This window comes from Lutra lutra, chromosome 7 (genome assembly GCF_902655055.1).
Source record: "Lutra lutra chromosome 7, mLutLut1.2, whole genome shotgun sequence".
NCBI classification, from domain to species: domain Eukaryota; kingdom Metazoa; phylum Chordata; class Mammalia; order Carnivora; family Mustelidae; genus Lutra; species Lutra lutra.
The window spans coordinates 73,585,309-73,609,113 of record NC_062284.1 but is presented as its reverse complement, the minus strand read 5'-3'; the positions used below and the strand labels follow the sequence as shown (position 1 = coordinate 73,609,113).

Here is a 23,805-nt window from a genome sequence, read left to right as displayed (position 1 = left end):
AGTTGGGGTGGAGGGGGCCTGTCAGGGGAAGTGCTGGCCATCTTCATCATGCCCCAGCTGATGGGCCTCCTTGGTGGATGTGGGCCCCACTTGAAACCAGACCAGGGCATAGCTCGGGGTAGCTCTGGGTGCTAAATGTGGCCTCCAGCTCACTCTGCAGAATAAGGGGAGGTAAGGTGATGAGGTCTAGGGTGTGGATTTGGTCCCATTGTGTCAGGAAGTTACTAAACCTTCTAGCAATTCTTTGCTCCTCTCCAGGATTGTTTGCTCATCTGCAAAGGGACGAGTTAGACCCAGATATTTCCAAGGCCTGTGGCTCCTTTCTTAGACTACACCAGGACTAAAGTTCTGGAGCCTCTGTGGAGATTTAGGTTCCTTGCTCCTCTGGATCTCATTCCATCTTCCATCTACAACTACCCCTTCTGCGGGGCTTTTGAGAACAGAGTCAAAATGAGCAAATGTAGAAAAGTTCTTTATTGAAAAGGGAAGGGTGGCTCCCTCGGTGGGGGCTCCTGGGCCCTGGCCAAAGGGGGCGGTGCCACCTGCTCAGCTCTTTGCTGTGGCGTCTGAAGGCAAAAGTCTGTCCCAACCTTACCTTTAATAACCTTAAAAGGGAAGTGCCCTGGTGTGGTGGTGAATCACAGAATCCACTCTGATGAACAGCGCTTCCAGGCCTTTGCCTTTAAGAAGTTCTTAAAGGCAAAGTGGACAAGTGCCGCAACTAAGAACCAGCACGTTTTAGGAAAAGTCTCAAAGAAGCGTCTCCGTGTCTTTACCTTTAAGGATCCCTTAAAGGTGAGGCGTGCTCGCGCGGAGTATAAAGGTGGAGAACTGGAAAGGGGTCTACGAAGCACTTTCCCTGTTCTCGCTTTTAGGATCTCTTTCCGGGAGAGGTGGTCATGCCGTGACTTAATAATTAAGTCAAAACAGCTGGCGGAAGTATAGCCCCTCGGGCCCTCCAGAAGCCGCCTTGGCCCTGGCCGCAGCGCGTCCGCCCGAAGGTCTGCGTCCTCGCCTTCTAGGCGCTCTGGGGCGGAGAGTTAGCCGGGGCGCGCGCGGTGGTGGAGGGCGTTGGAGGCGACGCGGGCGGGTGGCTGGGCGCCCTGGATGTTTTTGGTTTCCTAGAAGGTCTTCGCAGAGGAAGCCGGACGGGGGCGGGGCAGGGCGAGGTGGGGGACAGCAGAGGGCGCGGTGACCATGGCGACCGCGGTGACCATGGCGACCGCGGCTCAGAGCACGGAGAGGTCGTGACACGACCTGGAGCGCTGCTTGAAGAACTTGGCGTTGCGCGGCACCAGGTTGGCCAGGAAGCGCTTGGCCTTCTTGGTTAAGCTCTCGCGGCGCGCGGGCGGCGGGGGGCCGTCTGGGCAGCCCCACTCGGGCCGCGGGCCCCCGGCGCGGCTCCGTCCCCGGCGCAGCCGGATCTGGCGCACCGCGCCCTCGAAGAGCTCCCGCGTGTTGTGGTGCAGCGCGGCCGACGTCTCGATGTGCTTGCAGCTCAGGGTCCCTGCCAGGTGGCGGCCTTCTGCGGGAAGGGACGGGTTGAGGCGCCCGCGGGCTGCACGGGACCCCAGGCGGGGTGGGGGGTGGGGTCTGGGGGAGGAGGAGGTGCCGGGTGCGGTAGAGAGGGGTCGTGGCCTGTGAATCGCTAGAAACCGAGAACAAGGCAGGGATCACGCAGAGGACCGTGGTGGTGCGGAGGGCAGGAGAGATAGGGGCCTTGGATTGGAGAAGAGGGGAGGAGTGAAGGGAAGGCGTTCTCCGGCCCTAGGCGTGGGCACTGAGAGTCTGCCCTTAGCCTGCTAAAGGTTAAAGGCAACTGTTTGCACACCTGGAATGGTAAAAGGGCCCTGCGGAGAAGAGGTGACCTGGAAGGGAGAGATCTCAGGTATGGATGAGATACAGGATACTCACCCTCCAGTGAGACCTCCCGGGAGCGGGCCAAGTCGCTCTTGTTTCCCACGAGGATGACAGGGAGGTCGTGGTGGGGCCTCCCAGCTCGCAGCCGAAGTAGGGTCTCTGGAACTTTGGAGAAACTTCGCCGGTCGGTGACTGAGAAGACGATGAGAAAGGCATCCCCGGTCTGAAGGCAGTGGTCCCGCAGCCACCCCCCTGCGTCCCCCTGCATATAGGGTAGAGAGTGGTGGAATGTCAGGGTTGGAGGCAAGGGAGCACCTGTCCAGCACCTGCATCTCAAGGATGAGGAATCTGGGTGTGAGGGAGAAGCCACCTGCTTAGGACCATAGAGCTAGTTAATGGCAGAATCTGCATAACCTGGAGTGTGCTTGTGGAGGAGAGGGTGGTTTATAATGTGAGCCCCAAATGGGAGAATGGGGACACAGGGTCCTAGACCGGAATAGCCCATCCTACTTTCTTATGCTTAAGCTCTTAGTTTAAAAATGAATACTCTTCAACTGTATGTAATCTGGCCTCTCATTTCTATGTAGTAATCATTTATGTTCAAATATTCACAAATCCTCACTTTCCCCCCTTCCCTGATATTCCAGAGCCCTGAGCTCTCCTCCTGTCAGATCAGAGTCTTCCAGGCTGGAAAATCTATGGATGGGGTTGGTTTCAGGGTGTTCAGCCTCGCTCACAGCTGCAGGGTTTGTCAAATTCAGATCCTCACTTCCCTCCAGGTCAGAAGATCCCAGAAAGACAGAGGCACTCAGTGCCATGGCATGCACATTGATGTGGGCCTCTGCTCTCTGAGATGATCCTTGTGAAAGGCCAGGTTCTAGAACATACTGGAACCAGGGCCTGCAGTGCCACCAGCCTTCGGCCAGACTCTGCCCCTCCCCAGCTCTCCTAAGTTCTTACCTGTTCCCAGATGTCATAAACAATTAGAGTCACTTCCTCCTTATCCACTGTGATGCGTCTTTCATAAGTGTCCTCTGTTGGGAAATAAAGACAGAATAGAGCCCATTAGGAGGCTCCCCAACACTTGTGAGACCTGGTAACCAGGGACCCCCCTCCAGGGAGGTTGCCACAGAAAAGCACTGGAACAGCTTCTCTTAGGTTCTGGCCTCCAGGGAATGCCCATGCCTTGAGCTCTTCCATCCCTGACTAGGGCTCCACAGGTGCCCTTGACCCTTACAGGGCTCCCCCAAATACCTGGGTTCTCCGGCTCATGAGCACTGTCTCCCTGGAGACCACCGAAAGTGCCTGCTAGGGTGCTCTTGCCCACGCCGCTCTCCCCTACCAGCATGACCTTGAAGATGCCATCCTTTTGGGTGGGGCCTGCCTCCCCTGAGCCCAAGGAGTCAGAGGAACCAGAGGATGAGGCTTGAGGTGGCCAGTCAAGTTCATCTATGGCCTGGGCGCGCCGCAGCTGGTGCTTGTAGGGGACAGGCATACTGCCTCTTCGTCTGGGGGCCCCTGGGGCAGGGGGTGGCCCACCCCGGTCCAACCCTGCCAGCAGCTTCTCTGGCTTCTTCAGCAGTGAGGCATCTGTTTCTGAGGGGGGGGCAAAGAGAAGGAAGCTATGAGTGGGGGTATGCCTAGCCATCTGTAGAGGGCTCAACCCTGCCTGCTGTGGCCTCAGAGCCCCAGTGGATGATGACAACCCAGAAGGAGCTGAGAATGTTTGGCCTGACCTCTGACACTGAACTCCCCCAGAAGCCTGAATTGTTAGGGCTCAAAGGAGCCGAACTAGAGGACCCAATGTGGGTCCAGCCACAACATGTTCAAAACGTGCCCCATGCAGAGGAGGCACCTGTGTGTAGGCTTGTACGCCCACAGACCTCACGCTGACACACAGGCACACCCCCAGACTAGGCCTCTGGCCCTGGGGCTGCCCCTCCTTCTACCGAGAGGCCCTGCCTTCTACTGCCTCCCTATCCAGGTAATCCCCCCAACTGGGGAGGGGTGAAGGGGATGAGAAGTTGATGCTGCTGCCCAGGATGGGGGGGGCAAAAACTTTGTGGGAGCCTGTTCCCAGGGAAAGGACTTTGCTAGTTATGATGTGTGCAGTGCCCCCGCCCCTGTGCGTGAGAAGAGCAGCCTCTTCTCATGGCCCCACAGGTGAGAATATCCCAGTGCATGGTTGTGTGTGAGAATCTTTCTGCATCTCTGGCAGTCCCTGTGAGTCCCAGAGAATCTTCGGTTCGTGGTGAGGTAGAGGGAGGGAGGGAGTGGGGGAGAGAGTGAGAGTGAGAGTGCGGGAGCATGAGGCATGAGAGGGAGAGTGACAATGCATGGGTCAGGGTAACTGGAGGAAGAACGACAGACACAACAAAGGGGGATGGCGAGAGGCTGGAAATAGCCCAGGATCAATAGTTGGCTGGCAGCCAGGGCCTCCAAGAGCCAGTGAAACCCTTCCAACAGGTCCCCAGGGCAGCCCCCAGCCGGTGATTCCCAGGCTGGTGGGCTACCCCTTCCCTTTCCCTCCATCCCTCCTGCCCATCCCAGCCTCTTAGGAGTGAGGCTGACCTAGGGGCTGAGCACCAGTTTCCCCAGCGAAGCCCTGGGAGTGATGGGGGAGGGGGCGTTTGGGTAGCACCCCGGGGGGGCCCCCAGCCCAGCCCTGCCTCAGTCCTGGTGTGAGCGGGAGGCTTCCCCACTTCCTAAGTTGCTCTTCCCCTTTGCTGTTTGGGTTCAGGCTCCGTCAACCCCCAGTTCTGACCTCCCCACCAGAGCTTCAGCTCCCACCCCCATGGTTTTAGCTGGAACCTACCCAGCTCAGTCCTCACCTGGTGTGGGCGTCCCTGGAGGGGAGGCCTGGTGGCTGCCGGGGGGGCAGAGTGCTGTGGTTTCTGTGTCCGTGTCCATGTCGGTGTCAATGTCCGTGTGCATCCGTGTGCGTGTGCAGCCCCGCGGCTTGCAGTACCCACTCCCTCACTCAGCAGCACTGTCAGCTTTTCCCTTAAATACCACCCCCTTGCCCTCCTCCCCCCGACACCTGGGGAAATTGTCCCGCCCCCTGATGAGGTCACACATGCTAATGAGCAGTGATGTCAGCGGGATTCCCTCCTTTCTGCCCCCCTCCTTCCTTTGTGTCGCTTCCCTCTCGGAGCACACACACTGCGGAGTCTGGTTAAGACCTGACCAGAACGAAGTCAGAGGGGCAAAAGAGACAGGGGTTCAGAGAAGCCGGGTGAGGGTCTGGTGGGTAAGGGAGCTGAGAATGGCAGGAGGCAAGGACCCAGGAACTGGGAGGTCTTTCTCCAGGTGCTGGGACTGTGAGTCATTTGTGGACTTCCCGCCTCCAAGCCCTGTGTCCAGCTCAGAGTGGGTGCTCAGTGGCTAAATGGACGGGCTAGAGGCAGAAACCAAGAGATTTGGGGTCACCCTGGCACCAAGTTTCCCCATCATCCTCTCCTTCCCCATACCACTCCTTCTGGGCTAAGACCCACCACAGTAGCCATTTCCCAACTTGGCCCCTAGGCAGATGGGGGCTCTGAAGAGGAAGTGATGGCTGCCTGCTTCAGGCAGCTTCATTGGTCACTAGGTTCAAGCGGGTGCAAACCATGGGGGGACTGCCTCCCCTTCCCTCCCGCACTGCCAGGCCCACCAACCTAGTGTTAATATGGGCAGGACAGAAGAGGGAGGTTGAGCTAAACCCTCTAAAAGTTCCAGATCCCCAGTGCCAGCTCCGCTCTCTGTGCTCTCTGGGGCACCACCAGCCCTCTGGGCCTGCACAACGTTCTCTGCCCCTTTGTTAGAAGCCAGGATTGGCTCTGCTGCTCCTTTTCTGCCTGGGTCCATTTCCCTTCAGGCTCCAGCTCTTCTCTTTCCTTCCTGATAGGGCAGGCACCCACACAGACCTGACAGCTCCCTGGCTCCTTACCCTGTGTCTGTTGCCAGGTGCTGCGCTAAGCTCCCTCCTAAGTTCTCTCCTTTCATCCCCATGACCTGAAGGCTCAGAGTGGTAGGTGCCTGTCCCCACATGGATTGTGCAGCTGGAAAATGGGGACATCAGGATTCCCACTCTGATTTTTCCAATACCAGAGACTGTTTTTCATCTCTTAAGTTCCCTTGTCTTAAATATTCCAGTTGTCTCCTATTATTGGGAATGGTCTGTATGGTAATCTTTGGAGGACTCCTCCAATGGAAGAGACATAGAGTGATCTTGGACTGATGTGCAGTGATCACTTATCTGGATGTGAACTACAGGGCGACGTTCGGGGTCTAGGGGCCAAAAGGACTCCTGAGAACTACCATACTTTTGCACCTTTCTCAGTGGATAGACTCTCCAGTCCTCAGTCACAGCCCACTTGTCTTTCCTTACTCACAGTTTCAGAATGTCCCTGCGTATCCCTGTACTCAATATTTAGAGTTGCAAGGGGCCCCTGGTAGCCTGGCAAGGGAAGCAACACTCCAAAAAACTTTGAAAGCAGGCAGAAACATTTAAAAAGTGGTCGGAGGGCATTTGGCAAAAAGGAAAACCGCTTCCCTGACACCGTGACAGCCTCTGAAAGCAGCGTTATGGAGAGGCCACTGGTTTCTCTGAGAGATCCTCAGCGCTCCACAAATGTATAGCCTATCGCAGAAGTGCTGAAGAGCAGTATGCTTAGAATGATTTCCTTCCAAAATGAGTTTTAAAAGTTTCACATTGTAGGGGCGCCTGGGTGGCTCAGTGGTTTAAAGCCTCTGCCTTCAGCTCAGGTCACGATCCCAGGGTCCTGGGATTGAGCCCCACATCGGGGTCTTTCCTCGGCCGGGAGCCTGCTTCCTCCTCTCTCTTTCTGCCTGCCTCTCTGACTACTTGTAATCTCTACCAAATGAATAAATAAAATCATAAAAAAAAAAGTTTCACATTGTAAAAGGGTGAGCTTTGTGTATCTGGAAAATTCACTTAGGTGGTTGAATTCATTTCTAGGATATGAGATGAGAATGAGTCAGGGTATTGCAGATCCCAGCAGGACTCAGCCAGCTTTGGGTCCTAGGAGCAGGCTGGCTTTCACCTTGAACCACATCTCTCTTGTCCCACTAGTAAGAGGTTACGCACTGGCCCTGTCTCGGCTTCCTCAGGAGTGGGAGGTCCTGTGGAATAGTGGGGGCAAAGGTAGAGATTTGGAACTGAACCAATCCAGGTTTCACTCTGCATCTTTGTAGAGGCTGGGTTCATCTCCTATCTCCTCTGAGAATGCTCCTGAACCTGTGAATTGGGTTGATGATGCTTGTGGCACAGCCTTGTTATGAGGGTTCACAATGCATGAGAAAGGATCTGGCACTCGGCAGGTTACCCAGCTCTCTGGTGCTCCCACAACCTTAGGTTGTGGTCCCTCTCCCCTTGAAGCCAGGCCTGGAGCTTGGTTCAGGTAGATTCTTAAAGACTGAATTCTGGTCTGTGCTGTTATCTCAGAGTCCCAGGCTGATCTCCATCTCGTGGTGAGAACACCTCTCTCCTCCACAGGCAGAGCCTTGGCGAGAGTCCCACACTTTGACACTGAGCACTTTGGATGGCGGTGTTTCAGTCCTGATAGGTTGTGAGGTGGTCCTGTTTCTTTTCCTTAGGCCATGGTGCAAGTAAACTTGGATGACTGCTCCCCAAGGCCCCACTTCTCCTGAGTGGATCCTCTTAGTTTCCCCATGCTGCCTGCACAAGGCCGATCCCCTCTCCACCGACCTGGTGTTCCACTCCCATCTTCTAGAGCATACACCCAACACCTAGAGAAACTTCTTTGAGGCTCAGGAATCCAGACACACAGCCCTTCCCAGTGAACTCTACCCTCAGGTCTTCCCCCTCTGGCTTTCTAAAGCATTTCATCCTGAGGAGCATTCTTTTACCTTAAGTCTTTCTCCACATTCAAGTTACAAATACCCAGGAGGTAAAAGGTCTGGAACAGGACAAGGGATGAAGCTATGGCCTGAAGGTTTTTTCGGAAGGCTATGAAGAGAGGAGCAAGGGAGAGGCACAGACCATTGATGGGGAGGTGTGGGAGGGAAATCAGCACTCCCTGCTTCTCTGGGCCTGACACTGGGGGAACCCAGGGACTGTGAGCACTCAGGAAGTCCCAAAGGGGCAAGAGTCAGCAAGGATGGGGATCTCTGAAGGCCCTTCCCCAGTCTCTGGAGAGTGGAGTGAAAGGATTCTGGCTCTTTCCCAAATCAAGATCCCATGATCCTATGACTGTACCACATTCACCCTCTGCCACTCCTCTAGGCTCTTGCTCCCTGGGAGGAGGAAATATGCGGTTGGGGCTGGGGTGAGGATGCTGACAGGCTGTGATCAATAGGGCCCCTCCACCAGGGGTGGGGAGAGGCCAGGCCTGCCAGGAAGGGTAAGGGCGAGCCTGAGGGAATTCTGCTTCTGTGGGGGAATGCCTCCTTTCCACTCGTGGGGCACCGTGCCCACCTTTGGATTTGGTCAAAGTGATGCCAGCATCTTCACACCCCAAATGATTTTGATTTTTCCCTCGATTTTTGTCTCGCCTAGGACAGACTGTAACTGCTTGGTGGGTGGGGTACAGGGTGGAGGCCAGGAGTCGTGGCTCCTGTCTTCCTCTAGGGACATTCTGCTTCTGTGATCTGTGTTCTAGGAGAACTCATAAACGGGAACCTTCCCAGCTACACGGCTCAGCTGGCTCACCAGACTTCTGGCCTGGCGGTGAGTAAAGAGGCTTGGTACTTATGCCTAGTGTCACTCACTGTTAAGAGCTGAGCCCCAGGGGTGGGTGGGGGCTGTGGAGAGAGCTGGTCCCTAGGGTTCTGGGAGCTTTCTTACCCTCGGAGTGGTATAAAAGCCAAGGGTATGTGGTTAGAAAGTGAGTAGGAAGAGGGCAGGAATGGGAGGGCAGACCAGAGGCCTTCATAGGGAGGAGCACAGGGAGGCAAACATAAGTTGAGGTGGGTAGAGATGGGGCTGTGGTCATAGCTCATTTACAAAAATCTGAGATTTCTTGTTCTTTTATTTTCAACCTTGACTTGCTGGGCAATGACCGAGCTATGGGACAAAAGCATTTTTTTGTGCTCTTTTTATGAGCCAGGCCTGGTAGGAAGGATTATAGTTGGCAAAGCCTCAGGCTCTACCCAAATCCTTCCCCTGAGGGCTGGAGGTCTCCAGCCAATTGACATTATGGTGCTTAAAGGCCACTTTTGGGTAAGGGTTTGGTAAGGATGGAGTGTCCAGGCCTATGACCCTTTAAGAAATTTACTTTTTAAAAACAGCCACATGGGTAGTGGTGGTGTGGAGAGACGGTGGCGGTAGAGACTGCGGTCTTGGGCATGCGCAGAGGGAGCTCTGTGGGAGCCCTTTCCCTGCCTGAGGGATACCTAATTTTACAGCAGCTACACAGGGTTAACAGGAGACTCACCAAGGCCCCTCAGACGGAAGATCAGGGAAGGAAGTAGGATAAGGGAAACCAAGCTGCCCTCTAAAGGGTTGTCGTCATGGCGACCAGAGCCCCCATGGGTGCTGGGTCACCTCAGGCAAGCAGTGGCTCGTCCTCCGCTTCGACCACCCAGATCCCCGGCTCAGCCAGCGGCAACAGAAGCACATCATCCTCGTCCTCTGGAGAAAGGACTGTGGTGTGGGGTTCAGGTGGGGTTCGAGGTGGTCCTGGGGGCCGAAAGCTGGGCAGGAGGCGGCCTCGCAGGGCCTGCACCACTCCAGACAACAGTGACGGCTCTAGGGGCATGGAAGGCAGTGGCCCTGGGGCCTCGGAGACAGTAGTGGGTGCTGGAGATGCGCTGGCTGGTGGAAGGGGAGCCTTGACAGGCAGTGGGGGTGCCTGTTCCCCATCCTGCCCACCCACCGCCCCACCCTCACAGGCAGGACCTGTGTTGCCATCTGGAGACTCAAGGGGAGCGGAAGAAGGTGTGACCTGCGATCTGGTCTCAGGGCTCCGGGCCGGGGGGTTGGCTCGAGGAAGCAGGCCCCAGCGGCGGAGCCGGCGCACCAGCCTGCGCACAGAGCGGCCCCGCTGGCGGCGGCGGGCACCTGAGGCACCCCCTGGAGTCATGTCCTGCCGCAAGATCTGCAGCAGGGAGCGCAGATTGCCGAGCACTGAGTTCTGCAAGGAGAGGAGGCAGATGCCAGGGTCAGTTGTGGGGAGGGCCACAAGCCTAAAGAAGGATGGTATGGTGGTGGGGCCTGGGAGGCTTGGAAGCAAGAGGGATGAGGGCTGGGAGGTCACTTACATCGTTAGGGTTCTCTGTAGGAAAGTCCTCTACAGGTGGGATGGCGCCCTGGGCAATGAGCTGCCCGTAGGAGGGTGGCGCCTGCTGCTGCACGATCTCAGCCTCCATCCGGGACAGGGGGGCAAAGATGCTGGAAGGAATGAGGGCTGCTCAGTCACAGGTGGTGCCAGCCAGAGCAGCCTGTCTGAGCCCGGCCGCGTCTCTTCCCTCCCCACCCAGGCCAGGACAGCTGAGCTAGGCCCTGGCTTTCCCAGAAGTCCTCTAAGGTTCCCCTCCTTCCTTGAGATTGCTTTCAGCATCAAGACCTGTCCTCAGAGGAGCACCCTGTCCCCCAGCTGGACAACTCCAGGAGCCAACCCATAAGCAGGTCCCCAGAACATGTCCACGGTGCAGGCACCGTCACAGTCTCGCCCTGGGTCCCCCACTCCCCAATGGCTGGGTGCACCCTTACTGACCTGTACTCCTGCGTGCGAATGGCATAGAGCTTGCAGGTGCAGCCCAGGGCGATGACCAGCAGCAGGCCGCATACCAGGCTGCCAATGACGGCGGCTGTGATGACCTTGCGCGGTAGGGCGTAGGAGCAGTCCCACTCATCGCTGCCGTCGGCGCAGTCTGGCTGCCCGTCGCACACCCAGGTCTCATACACACACTTCTCATCCCGGCAGCGGAAGTTGCCAGGCTGGCAGTGCCGGCAGCGTCTCTCGTCCGCTCCGTCGGCGCAGAAGGTCTGGTAGTTGCAGCGGTCAGCAGGCAGGTAGCAGGCGGTGGCCCCGGGGGTGCCGGGCGCCCCGCAGGGGAAGTGTCCGGGTGGGCAGCTGGGGCAGTTTTCCTCGTCCGTGCCATCGGCACAGTCCCAGGAGCCGTCACAGCGCTGTGCCTCACTGTAGCAGCGCTCCCCCAGGCCCTCGCTGGCCCCCAGGCTGGCGCCCAAGCCGCAGGGTCGATCCCAGGGCAGGCAGTAGCCCCGCACATGGTAGGTGGCGTTGAAGCCCCGGCCATTGCTCCAGGCAACTGTGTGGTAGGCCACGATGGCCTGGCCGGACAGCGTCTCCACAGTGACAGCCTTGCCGTTGCTGAAGTGGGTGAGGCTGCGCAGCAACCTAGAGGTCTTGGGAGGCCCAGGGCCATCATACACGTGTACCGCATCTCCGTAGCCCAGGTCCAGAGCCGTGAAGCGCACTGCCAGCCGCCGACCGTCATGGGGGTCCAGCAGCCAGAGGCAGGACTGGGGGTGGGAGACGGAGGCCAGGTGTGTGTAGCCCGGGGAAGAGAAGACCCCATAAAAGTCTTCCAAGGTGTGATTGCAGGGTGGGGTGGGGACAGGGGCTGGGGTCAGGTCAGGGAAGGGGTCTGAGCTGCAGCCTGCCTCATCAGAGCCATCGCCACAGGCATCGATGCTGTCGCAGCGGTGGGCCAAGGGCACGCAGCGGTGGTTCAGGCACTGGAACTCTTCAGGCAGACACATCAGCCAATCTGCAGGAGGCACGGAGAAGGTGTGAAACGGGAGCTGGTGGCATCCTCCCCTCCTCCCTAGGGCTTCTACTACCTGTTCTTCTAGTTCTAGAGACCTCCCTGTCTGGCGTACCTTGGCTGTAGGAGAGCAGGAAGCCCTGGCCCAGGGGTGCTCTGGCCCCGGCATAGCTGTAGGTGATGGTGACGTTGCCCCCAGGAAGCTGCAGGGGGCTGGCTGGTGCCTCACACAGGGAGATCTGTGGCTGGAGAGGGGAGCGCAGAACTAAGCGTTCTGAGCCACAGGCCAGGTGTAGTTTTTGGAACCTACAGGAGTGGAGGAGAGTGGGACAGGAGATTTTTTTTTTTTTTCATTTTTAAGATTTTAAGTAACCTCCACACCCAATGTGGGGCTCGAACTTACAACTCAGAGATCAAGAGTCCCATGCTCCACCCACCGAGCCAGCCAGGCGCCCCATGGATGGGAGATATTCTTGACCACTGCTAGCTTCTTCCACTCCCAGTGCTGTCAGGTCCCTTCTACCCCAAGAAGCACAAACCCCTGCTTATCCACAACCCAAATCAAACAGCCAAATGAACTCAGCCAAATTTCTGCAGTTAATGGCAGTAGTCCTAACAGAGGCCAGTGGCAGCATGGCATTCTGCTTCCTTGATCTCTTCCCAGACAGCCCCCTTTGCCCTTTCTGGGTAAATTCAAGAGAGTGACTCTATGAAGCAAATAGCTAGGTACTTAACATAAGCCCTAATCCTATGGTCAAAGTCAGAGGAGACTGGGGAGACCTGTACTGCTTAAAAGATATGGGGGGCTGAGGAAGGTTCTTTTTTTTTTTTTTTTTTTAAAGATTTTATTTATTTGACAGAGAGATCACAAGCAGGCAGAGAGGCAGGCAGAGAGAGAGGAGGAAGCAGGCTCCCTGCTGAGCAGAGAGCCCGACGCGGGGCTCGATCCCAGGACTCTGAGATCACGACCCGAGCCAAAGGCAGCGGCTCAACCCACTGAGCCACCCAGGCGCCCCTGAGGAAGGTTCTATGCTAATTAGGAATAGCTTTTGAAACCTAGGTGAGGATATGCAATGGATTGAAGGACTCCTCAGAGCACCCATATTGGAGCCCAAGGACTGTTTCTAGAGTGCCTGCTGTCCTTCAGGGAGGGCCAGAATCCAAGCTAGATGTTGGCCCCAGCTTAGCTCCAATGCACTGTATCTGGGCCAGAACTGGCCAGGCTTTTAGGGCAGACTCGGCCAAATCAAATTCTACTCTTCCACCCGGTGACAGGGAGGGAAACTCCATGGAGAAGTAATTCCTGAAGGCTTTCCCATGGTGAAGGAGGGAGGGTGATAGGGTCTTGCCCTGCTTCTCACCTCACCGTTACGGTCTGCTCCCTGCTCCCCAGGATAAGCCAGGTGCAGTTGGCAGGTGCACTGCGGCTGTCCTGGCCTAGGGGCCTCTGTAAGGTGCCCTGCACTTCGAAGAGCACTGCCGGAGGGTCCTCACAGGCTGGAGAGGGAGAAAAATAGAAGGACACTGGTTGAGAGCCGGTTACTGTTATACCCCTACCCCCTGCCCCCTTCCTCCTTGAGGGCTCTAAGGGCCTGAGCTCTTTAAGGAGCAGAGAAACTCCCCCTCTCCGTCCACACACCTACACCCACACTCTAGAATCATAAGGGCCCTCTAGAATCATAGTCTTTAGCAGGCCCCCTTCTTTCCCATAGTCATTAATATCAACACTACAAATGAGCTGAGGTCTGCTTTGTGCCAGCCACTGGGCCAGGAGGAAAAGGAAATACTGTCTCTACAATCAGGGAGACTACATTCTGGCTAGGGAGATCAAGAATGAATATTTGGAAAAAAAAATAGTATGTAACTACCAGGTGAGAGCTCACACTGGGTCTGTTTCCCCGTTTTTAAAATAAGGATGGATGATCTCCACTCTAAAACTATGGTAGATGCCAGAGGAATTCAGAGAAGAGAGACTCCTCATGGGTCTTCTCTTATTCCCAAGCCCTTGGGGTCCCAGCCGCATCCTCCACTCACCAGGATTTGGGAAAATGATCCGGTCTGGATGTGCCAGAGCGCCTCCTAGAGGAAGAGAGAGAAAGGGCCGGGGAGTGAATCGGCCCTAGTTTTCTTCACCTGAGCAACTCAAGGAGGAAAGAAAGGGAGCCATCTGGGACTTCCGGGTAGTTTAAAGGAAGGGGCAGCGGAGCAGGGGGAGGCTGCGCTGTGTGACCTCGAGGGAAGGTACGGCAGCACGGCCTGGGGGGTGGGAATGGCGATCGAGGGAAGCCCGAGGGAGGATGAGGGCTGAGGGGAGCGGCTGGCAGCTTCCCGGACGCTGGGGCAGGCAGCGTCGGAGGCGGCGGCAGGGGCTGGGAGACACAGGCAGGCAGGGGAAGTGAGGGGCGGCAGAGGAGGAAGGCAGTGAGCTCCCGGGCTCTGTGACAGCCCTAGGGGCGGGGTGCCGGGTGAGTAGTCTCGTTTCGGTTTCTTACCCAGGAGGAGGAAGAGGAGGGTGGTGGGCAGCATCCTGAGCGGTCCGGAGGTGCAGGAAGAGTCCCGGAGCTTCCGTCGTCTATCCCGTGGGGAGGTGGCGCCGCTCCGGCGGTCCAGACCCCCCGCTGCCGCTTCCCCGAAGGGGCTCCATGGCCCGGACTCCCCGACCCGTGCTCTGGATGCCAGGGCTGGGGGCGGGGAGGGGGCGGCCGTCCGGGAGCAGGGGCGGTGCCTCTCTCCAACTTCGGAGTTGTTTTCCCCGGCCGCCGCCGCGCTTTCCCCCAAGGCCAGCTCCCGAAGTCCCGGGAATCGGTTCGAGGCCCGGCGCTTGAGCACGCCCTCGCCGGGAGCCCGCCCGCAGGCCGCGAGCGCCCCTGTCCAGGCCCGGCCGCCACCTGCCGGGGCTCGAAGCCACTTCCTCTTCGGGCCAAACTTTAACGACGGTCAGCCCCCAGGGCCGGCCCGGGCGCGGCACAACTTCTCCTGCGCGTCCAGCCGGCGGGACGCGGCAGGGGATTGCGGGAGGGGGACGGGAGGCTCGGCCCAGTTCCCCGGCCCTAGCCCGGGCGGTACCCCCTGCCAGACCAGGGGTTGGAGGAGCCGGGGCGGAGGGAGGGGGCGGGTGACGAGCCTGGCCCCACCCCTGCCAATCAACGCGCGCGCCCCGCCCACCCGCTCGCCTTAACCCCTTTCTGGCCCTGCCAGGACTCGTCAGACCCGCCCTCGGCGAGGCGCTCAGACTCCTCTTTGAGCTCTGCACTGTTCCCGTCTTTTCGGGGTGGCACGTTTGTTACAGGACATGTTGGTCAGAGATCCACTGCTTGTTCCGTAAATGTCATGTCTTTCCTTTGGACCCTTAAGCTCTCAGTATTTGTTCCAGTGTCTGAGATCCGGCAGCACTTTTTGTTGTGATCCTCTATTCTAGCAATTACCACACGGTGTTCGAACTATTTGTTTACTCCTCTTTCCCGCCCCAGCCCCGCCCCGCCCCGCCCCTTCTCTGGAAGCAGAAACTTCCTGTAGGTTGGGGCCTAGGCTGTTTACCTTTGCACCCACGGGTTTTCCTGCTGAGACACCGTAAGAATTGCCAATAAATGGTAAATAAACGAGTAAAGTTCTTTCGCCGCGTGCCGACTCTGTGACCTTGAGAAAAACACTTAACCTCTCTGTGCTTCTTGACTGTAAAATGGACTTAATAGTGCGACTCTCTTTTAAGGTTGTCATCAACGCTTAAGGAGGTAATGCAAGTTGAGCATCTAGGAAGTGCTCTGTACCTTGGAACGATTATTACGATTAGTCCCAGAAGATCTTTCTTATTTATGTGGGCTGTTATTACTTCTTATTCCTGTGGTACTAATAGGTAATATTAGTAAACAGTAACAATAGCAAATAACTTTTTGAGCTTTTTTCACATTTCAGGCACACATCTAAGCACTTTTCAAGAATTTGCTCTTTTTCGGGGCGCCTGGGTAGCTCAGTGGGTTAAAGTCTCTGCCTTCCGCTCAGGTCATGATCCTGGGGTCCTGGGATCGAGCTCCGAGCCCCAAGCCCCGAGCCCCGCATCGCCCCGCATCGGGTTCTCTGCTCAGCAGGGAGCCTGCTCCCCCCCCACCCCCTGCCTCTCTGCCTATTTATGATCTCTGTCAAATAAATAAAATCTTAAAAAAAAAAAAAAAAGGAATTTGCTCTTTTAATTCTCCTCACAGTCTTTGTGAAGTAGAAACTATCTTACCCCCATTTTACAGATAAGGAAACTCGGGCACAGAGAAGTTAAGGATTTTGCGCAAGGTCATGAATCTAGTAAATGCTGAAACAAAGGTTTGAACCTAGGCGATCTGGCTTGGGACAGGGTGTACATTTGGATCCTTACTACTCTCTCCTCTCTACAAATAGTACAAAACACTTTTTTATCCATGACATTTGTTGTTGGCATCAGTTTTTATATTTTCAAAACTTGTACCACGAAAGGGCCTGAAGCCATAGAGTTGGCCATAAAAAGGCCCTTCTTCCACTTGGACCTTGGTCCTGTGCCCAGGGATTTGGGTCCCTCAGTCTCTCCGTGCCCTCTGCTGTGCTCCCTCTCTGTGCAGCTCTAGGAGTGAAATAGGATCCTGAGTATGGGAAAAGGATGTTGAGCAAAGGAAAGCAGGGTGAAGAGGTTGGAAAAATAAAATATTTAAGTTCTAAAAGTGATCATGAAGGTTTTAGTTGAGTGCTGGCTACGTGTTCTCTATGCTTCATGGATGCCTGAAATTCTTTTTTTTTTTTTTAAGATTTTATTCATTTGAGACCGAAAACATGAGCTGAGGGAGAGGCAGAGGGAGAGGAAGAAGCAGAAGCAGACTCCCCACTGAGTGGGGAGCCCAAGGACAAGGATGAGATGATGAGATGATGAGATGATGAGATATGGGGCTGGATCCCAGGATCCCAGGACCCAGAGATCATGACCTGAGCCAAAGGCAGCCGCTTAACCATCTGAGTTACCCAGGTGCCCTGGATGCCTGGAACTCTTAAGACTTCACTTGAACTTCGGGAGTTTACTGTCTACTTGGAAAGAGAGGTCAGATACACAAATAAGAGAAGCCAGACAGCCTTGGGGAGTACCCATGGGAGTGGCATGTGGGGGAATGAGGAATTATAGAAAGGAAATGGAAAAGGTGGTCTTGAATTGGAAAGAGTTGTGGGAGGCCGGGAAAGGAGGAAGGGAGCCCATGGTCTGGGATGCCGAGTAAATGAAAATTGGCCAAAAAATACAGTCAAGGTCTAGTCTATTGGGACCGGTCATCATTATCAGGAAGAAATGGCACCAGGGTAGAATAGACTTGCATTCTATAAATATTTATTAGAGTGCCTTCCAAGTACAAGGCACTAGACAGTGGGGACTCATATTTAAGAGTGAATTCAAGCCCCAAAATGATAGGAAAAAATTAAAGAGGACTTAGGTGCTTAAAATGAATTTAAGCTTTAATTAGTCTAGTGAGTTTCAGTGTCTGGGCCCATATAAATCACACCCTAGACCATCAGATACACTTACAAATGGGCCTGTGGAGATGTTCTTGGAAATCTTTGAGGAATTATAAAAAATAGTGGAAACGGGCAGATGTTTGGTTTTCAAAATGATAATATCTAACTTTGGTAGACTACTTGCCTGTGGCAGGCACTGTTCAAGCACTCCATGTGTATTATCTCAGTTAATCCTCACCACGCCTCTAGGAAGTAGGTGTTATTTTTGCCCTCCTTTTATAATTGAGGAAACTGAGTCATAGGTAGGTCAGATAACTTCCTCAAGATGAAACTAGAAGTACGTGCAGGAGCCAAGCTGCTATGGTCTAAATGTTTGTGTCCCCCAGCCCCCAGATTCGTATGTTGATTTCCCAAAGATGATAGTATGAGAAGGTGAGCCTTCAGGAGATGACTCTGAGATGGAGTCCCTGAGATGGAGCCCACAATGGGAGTAGTGCCTTTTATAGAAGAGGCCTGTGCACTATGAGAGGACACAGTGCGGTGGTGTGGTAGTGAATCAGGAAGAGGGCCCTCACCAGCAGGTGCCCAAGCTGGTGCCTTGACCTTAGACTTCTCAGTCTCCAGAACTGTGAGCAATAAATCCACTCAAAATACCAAAATGGTATTTTGGTATATCAGCCCAAAAGGACTAAGACAGAGGCTTGCTACCGAGAAGTCGGGGTGCTGCTGTAAAAAAATATTTAAAAATGTGGAAGTGGTTTTAGAACTGAGGAATGGTCAGAGGCCAGAGGTGCGTGCTTGGAGAAAGCCCCTGCTGTGGTGAATGGACTGTTAGGGGAGATTCTCGTGAGGGCTCAGAAGAAGAGAGCTGTCTGGACCTCAGACTCCTTAGATTACCTCAGTGGTAGTGCACAGAATGTGAATAGAAGTATAAGTATAGTTGGTCAAAGTCACTCTGACTGGGTCCCAGATGGAGATGAGGGACGTGTTAATTGGAAACTGGAGGAAAGGAGATCCTTGATACAAAGAGGCAAAGAGCTTGGCCAAAGTGTGTTTGTGTCTTAGTATTTGCTGGAAGGTGGAACACACGATTGATGAAACTGGATATTTGGCTAAAGAAATTTTAAGGTGGGGACGCCTGGGTGGCTCAGTTGGTTGAGCAGCTGCCTTCGACTCAGGTCATGATCCCAGCATCCTGGGATGGAGTCCCACATCGGGCTCCTTGCTCATCAGGGAGCCTGCTTCTCCCTCTGCCTCTGCCTGCCATTCTGTCTGCCTGTGCTTGCTCTCTCTCCCTCTCTCTCTCTCTGACAAATAAATAAATAAATAAATAATTAATTAAAAAATTAAAAAAAAAAAGAAATTTCAAGGTGGAACACACGATTGATGAAACTGGATATTTGGCTGAAGAAATTTCTTTTTTTTTTTTTAACTTTTTTCTTTTAAGATTTTACTTATTTATTTGACAGAGGGAGAGAGAGAGAGAGATCACAAGTAGGCAGAAGAGTGGGGGAAGCAGGCTCCCACTGAGGAGAGAGCCTGATGCAGGTCTTGATACCAAGACCCTGAGATCATGATCTGAGCTGAAGGCAGAGACTTAACCCACTGAGCCACCTAGGTGCCCCTGGCTGAAAATGTTTTGTAGCAAAGTGTTGAGGAAGCTTCCTGGTTTCCCTTGGATACTTTTTTTTTTTTAAAGGTTTTTGTTTATTTATTTGACACAGAGAGAGAGAGAGGGAACACAAGCATGGGGAGTGGGAGAGGGAGAAACAGGTTTCCTGCCAAGCAGGGAGCCCGATGCAGGGCTTGATCCCCAGGACCCTGGGATTATGACCTGAGCTGAAGGCAGTTTTTTAACAACTGAGATATCCAGGCACCCTTCACTTTAATCTTATAGTAAAATGCAAGAAGAGAAAAATGATTTAAAGGGGGAATTGTTCATAAAAAAGGATGCAGAACTAAGATTTGGAAAATTCTTATCACTATCTAATATTCTGTATATATTTTACTTATTTATCATGTTTATTGCCTGCTCCTCCCACAAGAATATAAGTTTGCTGGGGCAGGGATTTGTTGGTTTGCTGGTGTATCCCCAGTGCCCAAAACCATGTCTGACAGAAAGTAGGTACTCAATAAATATTTGCTGAACGAATGCCAGTCCTAGGCATCACACAGATTACATCCTTGAATTCACTCAACTACTCTTTCAAGTATTAACCCCATTTTAAAGATGAGGAAATGCAAGCACTGTAAAGTTACCTAATTTGCGGGGCGCCTGGGTGGCTCAGTGGGTTAAGCCGCTGCCTTCGGCTCGGGTCATGAACTCAGGGTCCTGGGATCGAGTCCCGCATCGGGCTCTCTGCTCGACAGGGAGCCTGCTTCCCTCTCTCTCTCTCTCTCTCTCTGCCTGCCTGTCTCTCTGTCTACTTGTGATCTCTCTCTGTCAAATAAATAATAAATAAAATCTTAAAAAAAAAAAAAAAAGTTACCTAATTTGCTGGCCTCCAAACTAGTAAGTTGTAAAGACTGGAGTCACACTTGGCTTGTGTGACTCCAGAGCCATTGTTCCTAACCATTATGTGACATGGCCTCTCTCTGTGCTGCAGGCGATGTATTAAAAGATCGATAAAATGGGTTGCCTGGCAGCTCAGTCAGTGGAGCACAAGACTCACTGCATTGTGAGTTTGAGCCCCACACTCAGTGTACAGATGACCTTAAAATAAAATCTAAAAAAAAGATTGATAAAATGAATCAATCCGGAGGAGGGTGTTAGAACTGGTGAGGGGTCTCTAAGCTATGTCATATAATAAGCTGTTTATGGAACTAGAAAGTCTTTTCACCTAAAGAAAAGCTTAACTTGAGTGAAGGATTGAATATATGAAAACTAGATCCAAATATTTGATGAGCTATAGCATGGAACAAGAATTTGTTTGTTTTGTGCAGTGAAGGGCAGAGCCTGGAATTAACAGAGCAAATAAAGAAAATTAATCTATTCCCTGCCTGAGGTTCAGAAGCTCAGGGTACAGGTAGGGTTAATGCAGAGGGACAGATGCCTTGGACCTTCAGGATTCCTTGGCAACTCTGTGAATCGTGAATTTCACGATGGCATAACTTCCCAGAAAACAAGGGCAAAGAAGCTTCTTGAAGCAAGTTGTGTACGATGCTAACAGGAACCCAACATAGTGAAAGTAGAGAAAAGATCTGGGGTGGGAAGAAGAGGTCATGAGGGCCCTTCAAGGAGAAGTTTCAGTGCTGAATTTGGCAGCACATATACTAAAATCGGAACAATACAGAGAAGATTAGCAAGGCCCTGTGCAAAGATGACACAAATTCATGAAACATTCCATATTTTTATTGTACACCTAAAACTAATATAACACTGTATGTTAATTAAACTTCAATTTTTAAAGAAAGATTATTTATTTATTTTGAGAGAGAGAGAGAACATGAGCATTGGGGAGGGGCAGGGGGAGAGGGAGAAGCAGACTCCCTGCTGAGCAGGGAGCCCCAAGAAGAAGACAAGGACAGGGCTAGATCTCAGGACCCTGAGATCATGACCTGAACTGAGGGTAGTCATAACCTGCTGAGCCACCCAGGTGCTTACCCCCCCCTTTTTAAAAAAAGATTTTTATTTATTTATTTGACACAGAGAGAGAGAGAGAGAGAGAGATCACAAGTAGGCAAAGCAGCAAGCAGAGAGAGGGGGGGAAGCAGGCCCCTTGCTGAGCAGAGAGCCTGAAGTGGGGCTGGGGCTCTATCCCAGGACCCCGGGATCATGACCTGAGCTGAAGGCAGAAGCTTTAACCCACTGAGTCACCCAGGCACCCCCACTCTGCTTCCCCCTTTTTTAAAGAAGTTTCAGGGGTGCCTGGGTGGCTCAGTTGGTTGGATGTCTGCCTTGCGCTTGGGTCATGATCCCAGGGTGCTGAGATTGAGCCCTGTGTTGGCCCCCTGCTTATGCTCTCTCTCTGTCTCTGTCAAATAAATCAACTAAAAATCTTAAAAAAAAAAAAAATAGAGGAGAAGTTTGAGTAAATGCCTGGGTTGCTTCCACAGATATAGAAGTTAGTTTAAAAAGAAATGACTGGTTGGGGGGCCTGGCTGGCTCAGTCAGAAGAGCATGCCACTCTTGAACTTGGGGTTGTGAGTTCGAATCCCATATTAGGTATGGAGATTATTTAAGTGAATAAATAACTTTAAAAAACTTTTTAAAAACGACTAGTGAAGGAATGCAGACAGCTGTTGACAGAAAAGGGGGATATGAGGGAAATAATTCACGACTGTAGCAGTATCCAGAAGAGCTTTTCAAGATGTGGAAACTTCTGTGTTTGAAGGAGTGGGGATTAAAGACCCTGCCATATGGTTATAGGAGCATTTCCTTGTGCTTTGGAAAGAATGAGATGCTGGGCTGGAGACACACCTCGGAGGTTTGGAGCAACCTCAAATCATGTCCATTTTGGGGTATCTGGTATATTACAAAGTTAAATACTAAGACAGTTTCAAAGATACTTTGTATGTTTTATTTATTTATAAAAATTTTATTTATTTATTTTTAAAGATTTTATTCATTTGGAGAGAGCAAGAGCAAAAGAAATCACAGAGGGAGAGGGAGAAGCAGGGAGCCCAATGTGGGGCTCTATCCCAGGCCCTGAGATCATGACCTGAGCCAAAGTCAGACGCTCAACCAACTGAGCCACCCAGGTGCCCCAAAGATTTGATTTGATTTTTAAAAGAGATTTTATTTATTTGACAGAGAGAGAGAGAGAGATCACAAGCAGGCAGAGCAGCAGGTGGGGAGCGGGGGAAGCAGGCTCCCTGCTGAGCAGAGAGCCCAATGTGGGGCTTGATCCCAGGACCCTGAGATCATGACCTGAGCCAAAGGCAGAGGCTTAACCTACTGAGCCACCCAGGCACCCCAAGATTTTATTTTTTAAGTACTCTCTAAACCCAACGTGAGGCTTGAATTTAACAACCCTGAAATTGAGAGTCACATATTCTACTTGACTGAGCCAGCCAGGTGCCTCGATACTTAGTGTATATTAAATGTTCCTATTTAACAAATGAAAACTCTTAAAGATTTTATTATTTATTTGACAGACAGAGACCACAAGTAGGCAGAGAGGGTGGGGGGTGGTAAGCAGGCTCCCTGCTGAGCAGAGAGCCCGATATGGGGCTCGATCCCAGGACCCTGAGATCATGACCTGAGCCGAAGGCAGAGGCTTTAACCCACTGAGCCACCCAGGCACCCCAACAGATGAAAACTCTTAGCATAAACACAGCAATAATATGGTGATAGTTACAAAATACCTACAGGCATTTTTTTTTTCAAGTACAAAATTGAAAAGCTCTATAAATGTGAGACTTGGATTAAAGGATCCTCCTGTGGTAGGGATGAGGTTAGGAGGATGGGTGCAGGTTAGAGGAGCCCCAAGAGGGGGCATGATCTCCAAAGGCCTCAGAGGAGTGACACAGAAATGCCCACTCTGGGGATAAAGGAGTCAAGGAGGCCTGCTTGCCTTGGCATGAAGGAGTTCTGTCAAAGCATTCCAAGGTGGGGGCCCAGGGGAAGGGCATCCTGGGGCGATCAGTGTCTGAGGCGTCCACAGGGGGGCAGCGTGGCGACTCGGAGGAGCTCCGAGAGGCACCCCGTAGTGCCCCCTTACTTCCTCCTGCACCTCCTCAACTCCACTCCCTCTTCCTTCCCGTTGTTATTCAAGGGCTGCCCACCAACCCCTGCACAGGGACAGATGAGGGAAACTCTGACTTTTTCTTCTGGGCAGCTGGAAGACTAAGGCTTGTCATCCCGTTGCGCCCATAGTCCCACCCCTGTAAGTACAGGTGTCCTGGGTGGAAACATGGAAAATGGAAAGGGGGCTAGGAACAGGCTGGCCAGTGGCCTTTGTTGGGGGGCTGTCTTGGCCCCTGCCTCGCTCAGGCTTGGAGTGCAGTGCCAACACCCAGCACAAGGGGGCGCAATCGTCCCGCAAACTCTGCACGGCTGGCCTCTGTCGCAGAGGGGGTGTGGGGGTGTGGCCAGCCGGAGACTGGGGTGGGTGTTCTTCTGGGCCCGTTGTCCAGTTTTCCTTCACCCAGAATTTAGATGGCGTTTTGTGCAGGCAAGGGGTGGGGAGCTCCGGAGCACGGGCCGGTAAAGTGGAGAAGAGATTTTGGGGGCAACTGGCATGGAGCTTAGAGAGGTGTCAGGAGGAGAGACCTGGGTGTGGGCCCCCTAGGTCAGGATCTGGGAGCAGGCTGGCCTGAGGGTGCAGTCTGTAGGATTGGTATTTCCAGAAGCTCTGGGTTAATACAACCCAATATTGATCACTCCTAGATTAAGGGCAGGCTGTGGAGGACACATGGGGAAACCATAGGGACAAAGTAGTTGCTTAGGAGTTATGGAATCCATGACATTGATATATTTCTCTCTCTCTCTCTCTCTTTTTTTTTAAACTTTTAAGATTGAGGTGGAATAGGGGCACCTGGGTGGCTCAGTGGGTTGAGCCTCTGTCGTCAGTTCGGGTCATGATCTAAGGGTTCTGGAATCGAGCCCCTCATCCGGCTCTCTGCTCAGCAGGGAGCCTGGTTCCCCCTCTCTCTCTCTGTCTGCCTCTCTGCCTACTTGTGATCTCTGTCTGTCAAATAAATGAATAAAATCTTTAGGAAAAAAAAAAGATTGAGCTGGAATAGACAGTCAAGCTCATGAAGTGTAGTAAAACCTACAGCTTGATGATTTTTTTTTTTAAGATTTTATTCATTTATTTGACAGAGATCACAAGTGGGCAGAGAGCCCGATGT

General features: G+C 53.1%; 2 protein-coding genes and 1 non-coding gene across 5 annotated transcripts; 1 reads left to right on the top strand and 2 right to left on the bottom strand.

Annotated features, from left to right (window-relative positions):
• Nucleotides 1-456: 456 nt before the first annotated feature.
• Nucleotides 457-6,603, bottom strand: REM2 (RRAD and GEM like GTPase 2). 2 transcript variants are annotated; one of them, XM_047736371.1, is made up of 5 exons: nucleotides 4,692-6,603; nucleotides 3,115-3,456; nucleotides 2,821-2,894; nucleotides 1,915-2,122; nucleotides 457-1,525 (listed from the first exon to the last, which is right to left on the bottom strand). In XM_047736371.1, exons 1-5 carry the CDS (start codon nucleotides 4,792-4,794, stop codon nucleotides 1,230-1,232), a joined length of 1,023 nt encoding a protein of 340 aa, XP_047592327.1. In that variant the 5' UTR covers nucleotides 4,795-6,603; the 3' UTR covers nucleotides 457-1,229. The 2 variants fall into 2 exon arrangements, with proteins under 2 accessions (XP_047592327.1, XP_047592328.1); XM_047736372.1 differs by having other exon boundaries at nucleotides 457-1,522.
• Nucleotides 6,604-8,834: 2,231 nt separating this feature from the next.
• Nucleotides 8,835-14,660, bottom strand: LRP10 (LDL receptor related protein 10). 2 transcript variants are annotated; one of them, XM_047736359.1, is made up of 7 exons: nucleotides 14,046-14,660; nucleotides 13,588-13,632; nucleotides 12,915-13,050; nucleotides 11,669-11,859; nucleotides 10,539-11,556; nucleotides 10,084-10,213; nucleotides 8,835-9,956 (listed from the first exon to the last, which is right to left on the bottom strand). In XM_047736359.1, exons 1-7 carry the CDS (start codon nucleotides 14,077-14,079, stop codon nucleotides 9,369-9,371), a joined length of 2,142 nt encoding a protein of 713 aa, XP_047592315.1. In that variant the 5' UTR covers nucleotides 14,080-14,660; the 3' UTR covers nucleotides 8,835-9,368. The 2 variants fall into 2 exon arrangements, with proteins under 2 accessions (XP_047592315.1, XP_047592316.1); XM_047736360.1 differs by lacking the exons at nucleotides 11,669-11,859; nucleotides 13,588-13,632; nucleotides 14,046-14,660 and having other exon boundaries at nucleotides 12,915-13,040.
• Nucleotides 14,661-20,259: 5,599 nt separating this feature from the next.
• Nucleotides 20,260-20,363, top strand: LOC125105758 (U6 spliceosomal RNA). The gene has a single exon (XR_007129025.1). It is a non-coding gene; the product is annotated as a U6 spliceosomal RNA (small nuclear RNA).
• The last annotated feature ends 3,442 nt before the right edge of the window (nucleotides 20,364-23,805 follow it).

What these genes read in the sequence shown, in the direction of transcription:
- LRP10 (XM_047736359.1), bottom strand. Translation starts at nt 14,079, where the DNA reads ATGCTGCCCACCACCCTCCTCTTCCTCCTCCTGG. An exon ending in CCTGCTCTCCTACAGCCAAG is followed by an intron (nt 11,557 to 11,668) that starts GTACGCCAGACA and finishes TGCCTCCTGCAG; the next exon opens with ATTGGCTGATGTGTCTGCCT. An exon ending in CTACAGAGAACCCTAACGAT is followed by an intron (nt 9,957 to 10,083) that starts GTAAGTGACCTC and finishes CTCTCCTTGCAG; the next exon opens with AACTCAGTGCTCGGCAATCT.
- REM2 (XM_047736371.1), bottom strand. Translation starts at nt 4,794, where the DNA reads ATGCACACGGACATTGACACCGACATGGACACGGACACAGAAACCACA. An exon ending in TCCAGGGACGCCCACACCAG is followed by an intron (nt 3,457 to 4,691) that starts GTGAGGACTGAG and finishes CCCCCCCCTCAG; the next exon opens with AAACAGATGCCTCACTGCTG. An exon ending in TTTATGACATCTGGGAACAG is followed by an intron (nt 2,123 to 2,820) that starts GTAAGAACTTAG and finishes CCCTATATGCAG; the next exon opens with GGGGACGCAGGGGGGTGGCT.